Source organism: Lissotriton vulgaris, chromosome 8 (assembly GCF_964263255.1).
Source record: "Lissotriton vulgaris chromosome 8, aLisVul1.2, whole genome shotgun sequence".
Classification (NCBI taxonomy): domain Eukaryota; kingdom Metazoa; phylum Chordata; class Amphibia; order Caudata; family Salamandridae; genus Lissotriton; species Lissotriton vulgaris.
Window position 1 is genome coordinate 1,511,204,423 of NC_141696.1, and position 16,874 is coordinate 1,511,221,296.

Genomic DNA, 16,874 nt, shown 5'->3' on the forward strand with positions numbered 1-16,874 from the left:
ATATCTTGGATGCACTTCAGAGTGGATTCATAATAAAGTAGTTGAAAAGAACAGGACATATTACATCCATAATGGTATCTAGTGGAGGTGCAAAAGCCATGGTCCTCCAAGTCACAGCAGGGTCTGAGTACTCAATAGAAGAAAATTATTGTGTCAAAAGTGAGTAAAACAATTCATAGACTTTACAGATTCCTAGATGAAGGATGCTTGTAAATACGCAATGCCTTTGACGATAAAACAATATACGTTAAGTAGCTACACAGAAGATTGAGCTTTGCGTAAAGCATCTGCATAAGTCAGTAGCACTCGTCTTTGGGTGTGTTCAACCACCCCAAAAAGTCAACAAGACACTTTAAAAGTGTAACATGTTCTTAACATTTATAGGGTCAAGGGACAGGGCTAACATTAGTCTGCCTCTGTTGTGAACCGCCCACAGTCATTTCAATGGCTCGGACCCCTAATTAAAGGACCACATTGAGTTGCCTACTCAGATCCAACTATTCTAATATTTTCTTTTTCTCCAGAATGCAGGACCTTCTTAGGATGCAAGCTCATTTCAATAGAAAATCTATTTTGCTTAATAAGAAGTCGACAAGAAAAGTATTGTTAGGAGTCGTGAGCGAATTATTCACTGTCAAAGGCCACATCTGTGTTTTTAGAATGGTTGATACATTTAAATAAGAACATCATACAGTCAGTGATTAAACACAGAACTGAGCTACTCCTGTAAATAGATTACAGACTCTCTTCATGACACACACTCTGCAGAAAGCTGACAGGGTTTCTTGTCTTTAGGTTATATACTCGGATGACATTTGACTACATCCTGCTACATCAACACCACCACCACTCTCATGCAAGAAGCAGCAGACAGATGAAACATTAGTTACCAAACAAAAGCATGTCTTCTATGGCTAAAGATTGCCTCTGAAGCATTGTAATATTTTCTCCCAGATCATGGACCATAATTCAACAGAAAAATAGGACATAAACCATGGTGGGCACAGTGCAATTCACTCTAGATTCCTTCTTGATTAGCTGAGGAAAGGAAGACTCTTCCCAGTAGCCACAATGCTCCCTGCAGAGTAATGTGCATGTGGAATGTGTGAAGTGTCTCCTTAAGAGGGTCTCAATTAGGAGGAAAAAGAACAAAAGGGACAGAAAAAAACTCCTTGGCAATTTGGGCAATTCTTGATTGTAGTTGATAGTTGATGTAGAAGTTTAAAAGCAGGGCTTATATGTAAGCAATTGACACAAACATACATAACTTGCAGAGATTGGATATTTGCACCATAAACTTTGCTTAGTACCAACAATAACCTAGTAAGTACCCACACAAGTGGAATATTCTTTAACAAAGACCACAGGGATCGATTGTCAGAAAAATGTTTTAAACCTGTATCCTTGGGTTTCTACTCTTGCATGAGTGTAGATTTACCCATTTTTGAAATCACAAAGGTGTTAAAAAATACTCCTGAAATCCAGTCGCAGTTTAATTCCAGACACACCTACGGGTGGCACCTAAACAGGTATTTCGTACACAACACGTATTGGTTTGTGGGTAGTGTCAGCGTTGGGCTTCTGGTTACGGTTCTCCTTGGAGATATTGCCAATCTAGGAGCCAATCAAAATGCAGAAAGTGGTATTGCATTGTTGTTTGATTTACAATCTGCATAGACAACCAAGATGAGAGAAATCTGGATTACACCTCCGTATGATAGTATGCATTCAATGAAACATCCATCCACCCGTTCATTACTATTTCTTATACCATTCAGTATGCTTCTGCACCTCTATCTTCTATGAATCAGGGACAAATGTTCTGTCAAGTCCACTCATGTTGTTAAAAGTCAGATATGGAATCTCTGTGCACCGGAGTTCCATGGTCCACCCTTGGCATCCCAACTCCAGTCTTTTATCTTTTAAGTTTATTGTATAATAATATTATGTACATAAACACAATATCATCTAAAGCTCTGTGGAAAGAAGCAAATTATGATTTTTTTTCTGGGTTTTTCAAGTGTCGCATTTACTATATTTTCTATTCCCTATTTGCAGGATCCGTCAATATTCACAGTTTTGACAGCAAAGTCAACGCGCCCAGGAGTTGCCATTGCTGACTTTGTCATCTTTCCTCCCCGATGGGGGGTGGCTGAGAACACTTTCCGCCCACCTTATTACCACCGTAAGTTTTTCTTTAAAAGAAAATTAAAAGTTTATCACAAACTTTATCACCAAGTCCTGTTTTACGGGCCATTATGGTAATGCAATTTAAATAGGAATGAAGAAATATGGTCTGACTACTAGAGTGGCTGGCTTTGGAACATGGGGAACTAGGGTCAAATTCCAGCCTTGACTTAACAACATGTGCTTCTGGGCACATTACATACTGTTTCTGTGCCCAAAAAACAAAAACATGTGTAACGTCGGTTGTACTAAAAAGCACTCCAATGCCCTTGGCCCAGGTTCATGCTATTAACAAGAACTGCAAACAAGCAATGGGAGTTGGATCTTTTGAGAAATATTGTTCAATAAGTGTCCCCGCGGACATCGCCTTTCATTGACTTATTGACGGTTGCCTGAAATAGCTCAAACTGCTTGTATTTGTACATTTCTAAAGTGTTGCTGATGGATTTTAACTACGGTGGTGCCTATTTCCCCAAGAATAGTAACTTATTTAATGTAGTCCTAATGAATCTAATTTTTCATGCATTATTTGCTAAAGAAGATTGAGGTACCCCCAAATTGAAGAAGGTTGTGCATCCCCAAAAAGTAGTAACTTGCGCAAGGTGTTGTTTGGGAGCGAAAAGGCCAACTTAACCAACTGGTTAAAGGTGACACAGGAACAGAATGCAGGCCCAATACAAGTAGAGTAACTTAAATTAATGAAGTGACATCAGGGAGAGGGTGATGTGTTCCTGGCGGGCGAGGTCCAGTAGGACTCTATCAGCAGTGTTTGTGTAGGTATAATCTGTACATGGCTCTTTTTGTGAGGCCAAGGTGGGTGACATTACATTAGTCTATTCTGAATGATATAGTATAGAAGCAGGTATAATAATTGCTTTGTGTGGAAGTATAAAGATGTGCGAAATAACTTACGAAGGAGAGAAAAATAAGCACTTGTGTTGTTTACGGTCTTCTATACAGTCTTTTAAAATATTAGTTGTTGGTTTTATTTATTTATGTGTTCATAGCTAAGCATTGTTAGTATGGTAATGGGGAAATTGTTAGAATGTGGAATGTAGGAATGCGATCTATAATGATCGAATAGAATATTGGGGCTTTGGGATAGATTTCATCAGGGACACTAATGTTATGTGTCTGCGCTGTTTTACTTGTGGCCCTTGTTGGATATTACTTGTGGAATAAAAGAAATGTGACATCTTTCATTTTCGATTGTTGTAATACTTCGCTACACCAACTGGTCGGTGCGCTGATCTGAATTTGCCAGTCAGTTTATTTGCAGTCTCAAGTGTTTCATGCAGTATGGGAGTAAAAATGTTGCCTAGGTGTCTAGTCCTTTTTACCATAACATGTGTCTGATTGTTGTTGTCATACAAAAATAATGAAAATTTAGCCAAACCGCTAGATCAGTTATGTCCAAGGGATTGTTTGTCTGCTGGTTCAGTCAGATATCATTTTATGATCTACCTGCAGATTCTGATTAGGTCATCAATTGCTCATTGACCTCTACTATGTCAGGAGTTTAAAGCTATTCAGAAAGTGGTATCAAAACATTTTCACTGTTAATTTTGGTCTGCAGTTTAGGGTGAAGTCACACTTTTCTGGGGATGAATGTAAATGGGGATAGGGTGTCCAGGTTTTACATGATTTTTGAGAACTTTCTGATTTGTTATAGGTCTTTGGAAGTTTTGCTCTCCCGGAAAAGAAGCTTTGTAAGTGTGTCGATCTGACAGTTATATTTTGGGCATCAGGAGAGAAGACGGTCAGGGAGTAATTGGGGCAGCTACTGTTTCTCCTTCTGTATGTAGAAGCCGGGTTTCAGATAACAGAGTAGATCATGGGAGGAATCAATGCGTTTTTGTCAGGACTGAGAGGCATTCCAAGAGGATGTGGTTTAATTAAGATTTTCAGACTGTTCAAACAGGAGCTGTTACAGTGAAGGAAGTTGAGCCTTGACAATCCTCAACCTCCCACCCATCTGAAATGCACCAAATTTCTCCCTTTGGAGCCTAAATTAAAACGAAGATCCCTTCCAAGACCAAAGGCTAAGTTAACGCCGTAGGCCCCTTCGACTCCGAAATCAGAGGAATCTGAGCTTCCGATCATGGAAACACTGTTGGGATAGAATGACGCCAGGAAAAAGCAGCTTTTCACCCAGTGACTGGCTAACTTATTGCTCATAGACCCCAGGAAAGCCATCAACCATTTTACTTCTGATTCATAAGAAGGGGAGGCTAACCTTCAATGAGGAGCTCACCTTTAATGCACCATGACATCCAGTGCCCAGGAAGTACAAGAATAAGGCTAAAAGCCCTCCACCCTAAGACCCCCACTCACAGGCAGACCTCCCATCACCACCTCCTCCTCCTCGACCATCACCAATATTCAGCTGCCCCTTCACCACCACAAGAGTCTTGTGACAGATCAATGCACTCATATTGTGACTCAAATAGTTCCATACTGTTCAATGCCCCACACCCGCCCATGCTCACTGGCATCTAGAAGTCTGCCTAGACCATTTCAAAGACCTCTCCAGGGAAAAGGTGGTCAAGTCATAGGTCAAAAAGAAATGTAGGTCCTCTCATAGCAGCCTATTTTACTTCTGTAGGCTTGACTCCTAAGAATCTCTTGTGGTATGCAGAGCAGGTAAGTGGGCCTCAGCTCATGCCACAATTGACTCCACCCCCTGACTACCTCACCTGCTCCCTTGGGATCCTGACTAAGTGTGACTTCAGCCCAGTGTGACCTAGTATCTGGGGGGAGAGCTGTTCATACGTGGGCGTAGAACAGTCAGGGTGAGCTGGAGGGTGGAGGGATGCATGGACAATGGGATCTTCAGTGGGCTATCAGTTGACCTGCTCGGTATTAGTGCAAAGCATTAGGATGCTGAGTGCGTATGTGTGCAAGCGTGTTCATTACGGACCTGCCTGACATCCGTTGACCACGTATAGGTGTGGAGTGAGTGTGCGTGTAAGAGTGACAGTCTGCGGACCTTCTGGGATTCACAGGAAACTCATACAGCAGTTATGCCCAAATCACCCTCTTATACATGAGCAAGAAAACATCAAAGATGTTATGTTATGTTATGTTATATAGTCTTATGTAGCGCACAGCTGCTCCAGCAAAGGAGCGTCCCGGCGCTAGCAGCTAAAAGATACCGAAACACAACAACCTAAAGCCATGCTAGCCATCTTACAACCAGAGATTGCACTGCAGGAAAGAGAAAAGTTTTGATAGCTTTCCTAAAAGCAGTCAGGCAGTCTATGCAGCGGATCTGTACAGGCAGTTGGTTCCACACCCTAGCTGCAAGGCAGCGGAAAGACCGTCCGCCCACCCGGCTGCGCTTGAACCGTGGGAGGACAGCCAGATGTCCTTCCGAGCGCAACCGACGGGAGGGAGCATAAGGGATAAGTAGGTCACTCAACAGATTAGGGCTGGCAGATTTCATTATCTTACAGGATAGACACAGTGCGTTGAAGTGAATTTGCTTGTCCACAGGGAGCCAATGCAACCTGCGGATAGCGCCAGTAGCAGAACAGAAACGCGGGAGACCAACCAAAACTCTAGCTGCAGTATTCTGAACATGTTGCATCCGAAGTACTTCAGCTTTATTAGCTCCCAAAAGAAGAGAGCTGGCATAATCTAGGCGAGAAAGAATAGTCGCCTGAACAATTAGTTAATGCCATCTTGGGTGTGGGCTGGGGCTGCGCTCTAGTCGCGCTGGCCTCCCGCCCTCCCAGACTACTTAGCTGGCTGTTTGCAGTCGTTCGCTGCCTTTTCGAGCTGTCCCTGTGTGAGCACCAGGGCTGCGAGCTATCTGTGATCAGAATCTTTTACTGCTGCATTTTAAAACGTGATTTCACTCGTTTTCTACTTATTTTAAAACTGTGCTGAAAAATCTTCTGGGGGCTTTGTAATTGTACTAGATTAAGTGGGAATTAGCTAGAGGCACTCTAACACCCCTATACACGCTATTTTTACCTTTCTTTCGCCTGCCTTGCCACTTTCATCGATTGCAGGCGCCGGCGGGCGCCATCTTGGGTGTGGGCTGGGGCTGCGCTCTAGTCGCGCTGGCCTCCCACCCTCCTCACAGCCTATAAATGAGCATTAACAACAGACGGCGCAGCGGGCTGGCGCAGCGGGCGCGCGCCGAAGCCGCGCCAAAGCCAAGCCCGTCTGCGCCCGTCCGCGGCCGGACACGGCCCAGGGTCTTAACCCCTGGTCCCCGAGTGCCGTACTCTTCCTCCTACCTAAGAGGGCTGAACCCAGGTAAACCACATCCGATTTGTACCCCCGTCTCTCTCACTGCTGGGAGGGACACCAGTCCTCCCCCCTGTCCAGGCTGCTGCTATCAACTCCCTCATTCCCACCCTTTAGCCCATCTACATTATGTCTCGACCCACGCTGCTGAAAACGCTCCTCCGCATGGCTGTCGAGCTGCACTTATTAACACGCGCTCACTCCCTTGCCACAGTTTCTACATCAAGGAGTTTATCATTGCTCATAATCTAGACTTACTGTTCGCTACTGAGACATGGGCAGATGCCGGCTCAGGTCCGGATTTCTGCGCCGCTATCCCAGATGGGTATAGCGTGACTAGACATGACAGGCCTATCGGAAGAGGTGGTGGCCTCGCTATCATCTATAAAGATAAATACCGGACTACACTCGACCCTATAAATTCTGTTAATTGTGAGTCAGCTGCCTTTGCGATTAATATTAACTCCAAGCAAGCCCTAAAGGGTATAATATTATACAGACCCCCTGGCCCTCGTAGCGCCTTTCTTTCCACTCTCTCTGACCTAAATGACAATGTAGTCAGCTCTGAAAACTATACGATACTTGGAGATTTTAATTTCCATCTGGAAGAGAAGGATAATTTTGATACAATCCAGCTAACGACCGATCTCTCCAATTTAGGACTTCACCAATTAGTTAAGGGCACTACACATCAAGCGGAACACACCCTTGATGGTCTTTTCACAAATGACCCTGACATCTCGGTGCTGGACATTATTCCCATCACATGGTCAGACCATAGGGCCATCATATTTCAACAAAATATACGACCCTCACACCCTTCTTTTCCGAGACCCCGAATTAGGGTAGGGACGCGTGCTTGGAAAAATGCTGACATTCCTCAGATGCTAGATTCCCTTGCCTCCTCCCTTCCTCAAGGAGGGAACTCTTCAGCATTTTCAGCTACCGATCTCCAAGATTGGATCCGAAGTGCCGCCGATCTAGTGGCCCCGGAGAAACTTTCGAGACCTAACAGAGCATCGCCTTCGGCTGCCTGGTATAATGAAGATTTAAGACTTCATCGCCAACATTGCAGGAATCTAGAGAGGCGTTGGAGGAAAGCCTACTGCCCCATAGCTAGACAAATTTATAAAGATGCCCTTGCGACCTATAAAAAAGCAATTGTGGCCCGGAAAACGGTTTTCTTTTCGGCTCAAATTGAAACCGCTGCCAACTCTGCCAGAGAGCTGTTCTCCGTTGTTACGACTCTATCCACCCCCCCCGCTGGTCCTGGGGTAGAGCCCTCACAGACCTTTTGTAACGATTTATCCACCTTCTTCACCACAAAGGTGGCAGATATATATGCTTCATTTGAAGGGGATACCAAAACTGAACACAGAGGTGGTAGTGTGAAAGAGGTACTTTCTCATCATAATGACGACTCTTTTTTATGTTTGTTTGTAAGCCAGAGCACCTTTCTCCCTCCTGAGGCAGAAGCCGGGAGGTTCTCCACACTTTCCCTTTTTGCTTTGTTTTAACGTTTTTAACGTAATTCTCGCTGTAACCTGCTTTATATATTAGGCAGTGATTATTTTTATACTTGCATTGGGAGCATCAGAAATTGTTTTGGAAGCTTCTCTGAAGCTTCTCTTACCGCCTCCGCTACTCGGGCCGCTCTCAGCTGAGCATTGACGCTGAGAGTAGGTCCCGAGTAGGCAAAGGAAAACGCGGCGGCCATCTTGGGGGTGAGACGCGCTGTGACGCGCGCTAGTTCTTTATAAAAAGAGACCTTCTCTATCCGCGTAGCGGACGCGACAGGCGGACGCGCCGGACTCAAGCCGGAGTCATGCCAGAGTCCTGCCCGTCTGCGCCCGTCAGCGCTAAGGAAGCGCCAAGGGCCACGGAAAATAGTCTATCCAATACAGATTTAGATATGTCTTGAGCTTTCCTTCTATCCTTAAACAGACCCTCGCCACATTGCCATGACGTTGTTAACCTTGATACATGGTATGGTCCCTTTCACTGCCAACACTGTAAGACAACATTCTGGCCTGAACAAACTCACAACTATAAAAATAAAATTAAACACACCATTCTACGAGGGGGGCTCATCAATGCCAGATCTATGTGTAAAAATGCACAGCACATCCATGATTTGATTACTGAGATGAATTTGGACTTGCTTTTTATAACCGAAACGTGGCTAAAATCCTGGTGCACCCCTGACATAGTGATAGCCCTCCCTGAAGGATATCAAATCCAGCGGCTTGATAGACCTGACCAAAGGGGAGGGGGCTTGGCGATTATCCACCGAAACACCATGACCTGCACTACTTATGAACTAACTGATATAAAGGGAGCTGAGGCCATGGCATTTTGTTTAAATATTCATGACTCCCTGTCCTTTTCGGGAGCCTTGATATATCGCCCCCCGGGGCAACCCCAAGATTTTTTAGAGAGCATAGGGATGCACTGAGCAATCTCACTCTTAGAGCTGCTAACTTTACTCTATTAGGGGATTTAAATTTTCACCTTGACCCACTTAGCGATCCAGGAGTAACGGGCATTATGGATATCATCAATGTTCTTGGTCTTACGCTATTAAACAAAGAAGCCACGCATAGCGCCGGCCACATTCTTGACTGTATTTGCTCAAATCTGAATCTGCTGACCTGTACCTCCCCTATAGTTCAAACTTGGTCTGACCATAAACTTATTCCTTTCGAGGTAACTTTTAACTCACCTCTTAATACCCATAGACACACCAAAATAAGAACAGGAGAAACAAAACCGGATTGGAAAAAAGTCCTCGCCCAACCAAATCTCTCAACTAATGTAACAGAGACCAAACCTATTCTATCCGGCCATACCACAACTGACAATCAACATTTCTGCAACTGGATCAAATCTTTTAGTAACAAACAAGATCTGCTGAAGAAAAGGACCCCCATGAGTAACAAAATCAAAGGAAGTGCCCCCTGGTTTTCTTCTACTCTGAAGAGTGAACTAGGCAAAGTGAGAGCATGAGAGCATTAGAGCGCAGATGGCGCAGAAAATACTCAGAAGATGACCAGAAAATTTATAAAGCAGCGCGTAAACACTATCATATCGCCATTAAATCAGCAAAAAAAGCCCACTTTTCAGAGGCCATTGCATCTTCGGGAAACAATCAGAAAGAAATATTCAAGATTGTAAATAGTTTCACTGATCCTAAAGCTCTTGCCCAGGATATCCCACCTTCTATCATTGTGTAATGCTATCTCAGACTATTTCGACAATAAAATTCAATCTATTGTTAAAGATTTTCCACCTCCAACCTTAAATTCATCCTCTCGGGAAAGCAAATTTACAGAAGCAAATGGAATAAATGATCCTCCTAAACCTTTTTTCAATGTTTTTGCCCCCATCTCCTTGGAGGAATCACGTCAGGCCATCTTATCTAGTAAGTCTGGATCACCATTTGACCCTTGTCCGCCTATGTTTTTAAAAGCTTTGGTAGATGAGGTAAACCCCATAGTGAATGGTATTATCAATTCTTCATTAGCAACAGCAGAGATTCCATCAGATTGGAAATTAGCCGCGGTTAAACCCCTTAAAAAAAAAACCCTACCCGACCCTACCACCCTCACCAACCTAAGGCCTATCTCACTACTGCCACTGTTATCCAAATTGACTGAGTCATTCGTCAATAACCAACTCACCACTTATCTGGAAGATAACAATGTCCTGCATCCGAATCAGTCGGGTTTCAGGTCTAAACACTCAACCGAATCGGCACTCTTATTCTCCACTGAATCCCTGCGCTCCGCTATGGACTCTGGAAAGAAGACCGTCTTGATATTACTCGATCTATCGGCGGCCTTCGATACGGTCTCCCACACCATTCTGATTGACCGCCTCCAGAGCGCAGGGATAGGTGGAGTAGTGCTTGAATGGTTTCAAAATTTCCTGAGCCACCGACGACAAATCACTGTGCTGGGCCAATACAGATCTGAGGAAAAATCGATTACAACAGGGGTACCACAGGGCTCTACTCTGAGCCCTCTACTTTTCAATCTTTATATGGTACCCCTGATCGAGTTAATCTCTTCGTATCAGATCAGCACTATTTCCTACGCTGACGATACGCAGCTCATTTTGGTACTTGACAGGGAGTCTCCACGAGCAGAAGAAAATTTCAAATCATGTTTAACTGCGACGTTCGAATGGATGAAGATCAACCACTTGAAATGTAATTCTGGTAAAACAGAAATACTTCCATTCGGATCGCATAACCTATTCTCCCCCAGGCAGTGGTGGCCTGAAGGCGCGGAAGCTCCCCCAAACACCATCTCCTCTGCCCGCAATTTAGGTATCAAATTTGATAATACCCTTTCATTCAAGCAACAAGCCATTGGGGTAGCAAGCTCCTGCTTTCATATCATCCGAATGCTAAGGAAGTTTTTCGACCTCCTTCCTCTGTCCACGAGAAAGACGGTGGCGGTGGCACTTATTACATCAAGACTGGACTACTGCAACAGTCTATATGCTGGAGCCAACAAGACCGTGCTCCACAAGTTGCAGATGGTCCAGCATGCCGCCGCCCGTCTTGTCCTGGGCTGGCCCAGGAAATCATCGGCCTCTGCAGCACTTCGTACCCTCCACTGGCTGCCCATCCACAAGCGCGTGCTGTTCAAAATCCTGACTATTACCTTTAGAGCCTATCACGCAAAAGGACCTAGATATCTGTCCAACATCTTCAAACGACACCGCCCATCTCGAAATTTGAGATCTTCCCACCTCAACTTATTAGTTGTCCCAAAATTCAAACTAGCGACAAAAGGTGGAAAATCCATTGCAGTTTTAGGCTCTAGAGCCTGGAATAAACTTCCTCTTGCACTTCGTCAAATCTCAACAGAATCTCTGTTTAGGAAAGCCCTAAAAACTTGGGTTTTTACACTCTCCGACGCGGCCTGTAAAGAATTGGTGTAATGCCTTAATCTCTTAGAGGTGTTCCAGCTTACTCACCCTTTTCTATGCTGGGTGACAAACAGCGCCAAGATGCTCCCTGGAGTGATAGCATGCGCTATACAAAAGCTTCCTTACATTACATTCCTTACATTACATGTTTCTCACCAGCATCACTTGATGACGTTATCACCCTCATCTCATCCACTAAATCGGGTTCCCCTCTGGACCCTTGTCCCCCTTCTGTCATGCAAAAACTCACTGAGGTGATCTCATGCCCTCTCATGCAGATTTGCAATACTGCATTCCAGACAGGCCAATTTCCTAGCATATGGAAGAAGGCTGTTATAAAACCCCTTCTAAAAAAACCCTCCCTAGACCCCACAGCCGTTGTCAGCTATAGACCCATTGCCTGTCTACCCTTCGCCGCCAAAATATGTGAATCCATTATGAACAGACAGCTCTCAGAGTTCGTTGAGACCCACCAACTTCTCGACGAAACGCAGTTCGGCTTCAGGAAAGGGCATGGGACAGAGACCGCCCTGATTAAGGCCTCTGACGAGATCAGGGCAATCATGGATCAGGGGGGGGCGGCCGTCCTCATCCTTTTGGATTTGTCAGCGGCCTTTGACACGGTCGACCATGTCACCTTAGTCGACCGTGTCACAGCTCTGGGTATAAACGGTCCGGCCAAGGACCTTATTTCATCTTTCCTGGCAGACCGTACCCAGACTGTAAGGCTGGGAGATTTTTATTCACCCATCTCTGCACTTCCTTGTGGAGTTCCACAAGGTTCCTCGCTAAGCCCCATGTTATTTAACATTTATGTAGCGGACTTAGCGAGGGTAATAAAGGAATATGGAATACGGTTAACATCTTATGCAGATGATACCCAGCTGGTCCTGGATCCACAAGGACGGCCACACAGTGGCAGCCAACTTTCAGAAAGCTATGCTTGAGGTCAGTACCTGGATGGCCTCTAATTGTCTTAGACTCAACTCGGATAAGACCGAGGTTATGACCTTCGGAAAACTCTCTCCAGAATGGTCGCCTAACTGGTGGCCGGAAAAGCTTGGCCATCCACCTGTCCCAGTGGAAAAAGCCAGAAACCTGGGAGTCATTTTTGACAGCAAGCTGGTATTCGACCTTCATACAAATAAGGTTGTGTCGTTGTAGCCGGGGCAGGGGGGCTAGGAATACTCACAGTGGTAACAACAGGCTCAACAGACACTTGACCAGTATAGCGTTTTAAACTGGGTTTTATTTTTAAAGTTCTCTTGGTTCGGAATGTAAGTCTCTCCCTCGCAAACTCAATTTTATCCGTGGTGGTGGTCTTCGGGACACGCAGGTTTACAGCTTGGAGTTTCCAGGGCACGCAAGATGGTTCAGCGTCGGGATTACTCCAGGTAGGCTACGGGCTGCTGGTTGTATCTCGTCTCCCGGTCCGGTAACATGGAAGAGAATGGACAGAGGGAGGCCGTTAGTCGCTATATCTGATAAGTGTTTTGCACCCAAAGGATTCCCGTGAGTGTGAGGGACACCGGTGTATATACAAACACTCTTGTGCGACAAACGTGGTGAAACAAGGGGAGGAGTGAGGTACGAGAGAAGGTACGGTAACAGGAGAGGGGAGTTGGAAGAGAAGGTATGAAGGTACACAGAGGAAAAGAACGTACAAGGGCTTTTTACACTATTCACTCGGGGCACTCTTTCTCCCCACCCAGGCTGCCCAACGCCGCCGTACCTGGTTAAGCCATACTCCTCCCCCGGGAGTATGGCACGGCGAATCGCAGGAACGTTGGCCTCCTGGCTTTCCGTCTGCTTCTCGTCCTCGGTTTTCTCCCACGTCTTCTTCCTTCCGTCGGTGTGCTTCGCGTCCTCCGTCCGTTGGCTCTCCGATGACGTCACACGCCGCGTACAGGGCTTCCCCTGTTTTCAACCATTCCGGACTGTCGACGTCAGTAGAAGGCGGGGCTTCTTGGAAGTCGTCGCACTCCCACTTAAAGGGACTTGAGTACGTGTCTTCGGGCTGCTCTACCTCCCAATCGTTCTTCTGAGATGCAGTCTGTAGATTAGAAGAGTCACAGTCAGGGTTCCACCATTCCTCACGATCACGTATCCCGACCCTGTTACAGTCGTCTTCATTCTTTATCCTGAAAAAGATTAAGAAGTTGCTGCCTTACCTCCCTCCCTCAGCTGGGAAGACTTTGGTCTCCACCTTAGTCTTCTCCAAAATGGATTACGGAAACGCTCTCCTTCTTCACACCCAGAAGCGTGTCATAACAAAGCTGCAATCCATTCAGAATGCGGCTGCCAGGATCCTCCTGAGCATTCCTCGCCGCAATTCTACCACTCTTGGCATTCGTCAACTTCATTGGCTGAGAGTTGAGAGCCGCATCAAATTCAAGGCTCTCTGTATTGCATACAAGGCAGTACACGACATAGGACCCAGGTTCCTGACGGAAGCCTTTCAACCATACACTCCTAGAAGGCAACTAAGATCGACCAATACCAACCTCCTCACTGTGCCACGTACAAGAACCGCCACTTGGGGAGATAGACGTTTCTTGGTGGCCACCCCAAAACTCTGGAATCTTTTGCCACAGTCTATCAAATCTGCCCCAAACCTGATGAGCTTTCGCAGGTTACTAAAGACTTGGTTATTTAACCAGTAAAAGGATGACTGACCCCAGTAGCTCCACAGCGCCGAGACACCCCAGGGTATTTGTTGCGCTATAAAAATTACGTAAATAAATAAAATAAATAAACCTATGGAAGGCTCAAAAAACTTCAGAAGAGGCTTGAGACCCCGCAGAAGGCCAAAACACGTGCCAGCAACTTTCTTAGTGTGTGCCTGAAAACTAAGAGATGGGTCCATCCACACCCCGAGATGTTTAACCACTACCTTGGGTGTAGGAATGTCATAGGATGTCGTAGGATGTATATCAAAGAAACAAGAAGTAAAGAGGGATCAATTCAACATTTATTATCATACAAGGTACACTTAATTACCCTGATGTACTTAAGATTATTTATAATTCTTATATCTTCATACGTCAAACAAACTTATATATGTGAAAAAAGGGCGGGCGGGTCACAAATGAACACAATTTTATATATACACTTCATAAATTTCAAACAAAAAGCAAAAATGCAATAAATCACATATATATCTATATTACATGACATGATATATTATATACACAACCTGTACAACATATACAACACATACAAAAATCAAAATATATACAAGAAGAATATACCCTAAATAAAAAGAAAAATCAACATAAACTATCACGGTGTACACTCCTAATTTAGAAATGTTACACTTTAAGGAAATCCCAACTGCGCCAGAGGTGACACACCCCTAACTATTTGTTTTTGTAGGGGCTTCTACTCTTTAAATCACTCAACCCTTAGGGGATTCCTCATTAAAGTGTTGACGCAGTCGCGGTCGGGTTTAAGCCGGTCAATTCAATAGGCCTCATCAGGACAAGGGTTTACTGTCACTAAAACAATAATAATATTCATTGAAAAACAACAATACATTCTACCACTAAAATACTCACCCTGTGTGACCATGCAGTGCCAAGCAGATCTAAATGTGGACAACCACACCTTAGACTAGAGAAGGAGGAAAGAGACAAGTAAAGGCCTGAAAAGAGGGAGTACAACACCACAAAAACCGTGTATATACAAGCAACACCAAGGCACTACCGCGGTAACAAATACCAACAAAGAGCGTCAAAAAGGCAAATAAATACCTTCAAAAGGGAGCGAAGTAGACACTTATTATATATAAACACTCCCACCGCCGAGGTGTATGTTTGAGGGATCCCACAGCTACTCAATCTTAAAGTTTACTGCACATCTGGAAACACAAAAACGTCGCGTCATTAAGAACAACCCTCATGCGTCAGAGAATTTCCAGCCAACTGGTGAAAAACAGTAGTGTCTCGGTAAACAAAGTACCAAACATACCTGAAAAAAACACCTGAAAGAACTACGTCCTCCGGTGCATTCTAAGTCACCGGTACGACTCTTCAAATTTCAACAAGTGGCTTCCCTTCCTCCTACAATAAAATCACAGGAAAGCCCAAAGTAAAAAGAAACACACAATCATACCTCGGTCGTATGTCAACTAAACCGAGTGAACAGTTCTCATCTAAGTCTTTCACAGAAAAATCTCCTAAATTACCTGATGGAGGAGGTCCCCGTCATCCAATGCGTTGCCAAATTTCACCGGTCTTCACCCGTCCAAAACACTCGGTACCACTAAAACTCTAACCTTGACGTATAACGGGTAAACCACGCTGTGACGTCATGTGCGTAATTCAAACACTGAGAAGAAAAAACTGATTTCCAGAGCCACGTACGTGGGGTTGGACCGCCGTCGCACTGGAGAAGTCATCCGCACAAAGGACTGACTGAAAAAGAATCGTCCTGGTATGAGTCTCAAAATATATTAGGACTAACCTCGAAAAAAGGGGTTCACCACACTCATTAATGGGTGGAAGTGTCACACAGCAGAAACTCCTGAGCCAGTCACAGAGGAGAGCCTCACTCTACAAACTCAAGTTGTAAAAATTAGGAGTGTCCGCACAGCAACCACCTGCTACTCTGTATACCAATCTCACTTGCACCAAGATACGAGTCCGCCTTGGTGACTATACGCCAGTTAATAACGTCTTTCTAGAAAATCTAGGCTCATAGTGACTCAATAAAATCAACTTATGTAATTAATGTTCCCACAGCACGAGGGAACAAGGTTCCTATTTTCGGAGACAATCGGGGGAGGTAAAAAATCAAGGACCTCCACAAGGACACAGTCAATAGGAATCTATAAAAGTAGGTGCCTACCACAGAAGTGTTCAGTAACATTTAACATATATCGATTATCAAGGCACTGCGTGATCACACGGAGCTTACACTCTAATTCAGACATAGGGACCAATACTATATTGATGATAAAGTCTAATTCTCTATAACATGTTACTTAGTACAGAAAGGCGAGGAAAGTCTACATCAGTGCCCATAGTTCGTCTCTGTCATTAAGTCCCTTAGTGGCAGGGTGGTATCTTTCAATTAACCTAGCTTCTGTTCGATTCAGCTTAATCTCCAACTCCCCCTTGTTACTTGCTTTAATCACTACTAACACTGTCCAGGTTAGGTCATCTTCACTATGTCCAGACTTATTAAAATGTTGTAACAGGGGGCATGGCTACCGGCCGAGGGAAATGGCCACCTCGTCTCGGAGCTCCGAGGCTGTAACAGCCCAATTGTTGAAATCCGTGCACTAATCCGATTCATAGGAGTCCACTGAAGGGTTCCCCCAGCATCGGAACCCAAGCAGCGCATATCGGAAACACTCCGATCCAAATCCGCCACCGGCATCGGTAGTTCTCACCGATCGAATGCACGCGGCCTGGCAGGGCCTACAGGACCGAGGACTTGCGTGATTGAGGCGGCCGGTGACTGACATCCGGAGGTGCGGAGCTGAACTT

At 44.9% G+C, this 16,874-nt stretch overlaps 1 protein-coding gene across 1 annotated transcript in view; it reads left to right on the forward strand.

The window, feature by feature from the left end:
• The window catches only part of HGD (homogentisate 1,2-dioxygenase), a 247,906-nt gene that overhangs the window by 199,148 nt on the left and 31,884 nt on the right, over positions 1 to 16,874 (forward strand). Inside the window, exon 12 of the mRNA XM_086935628.1 lies at positions 2,059 to 2,185. Coding sequence (XP_086791754.1) covers positions 2,059 to 2,185 — 127 coding nt within the window. The remainder of the gene's footprint in view (positions 1 to 2,058; positions 2,186 to 16,874) is intronic.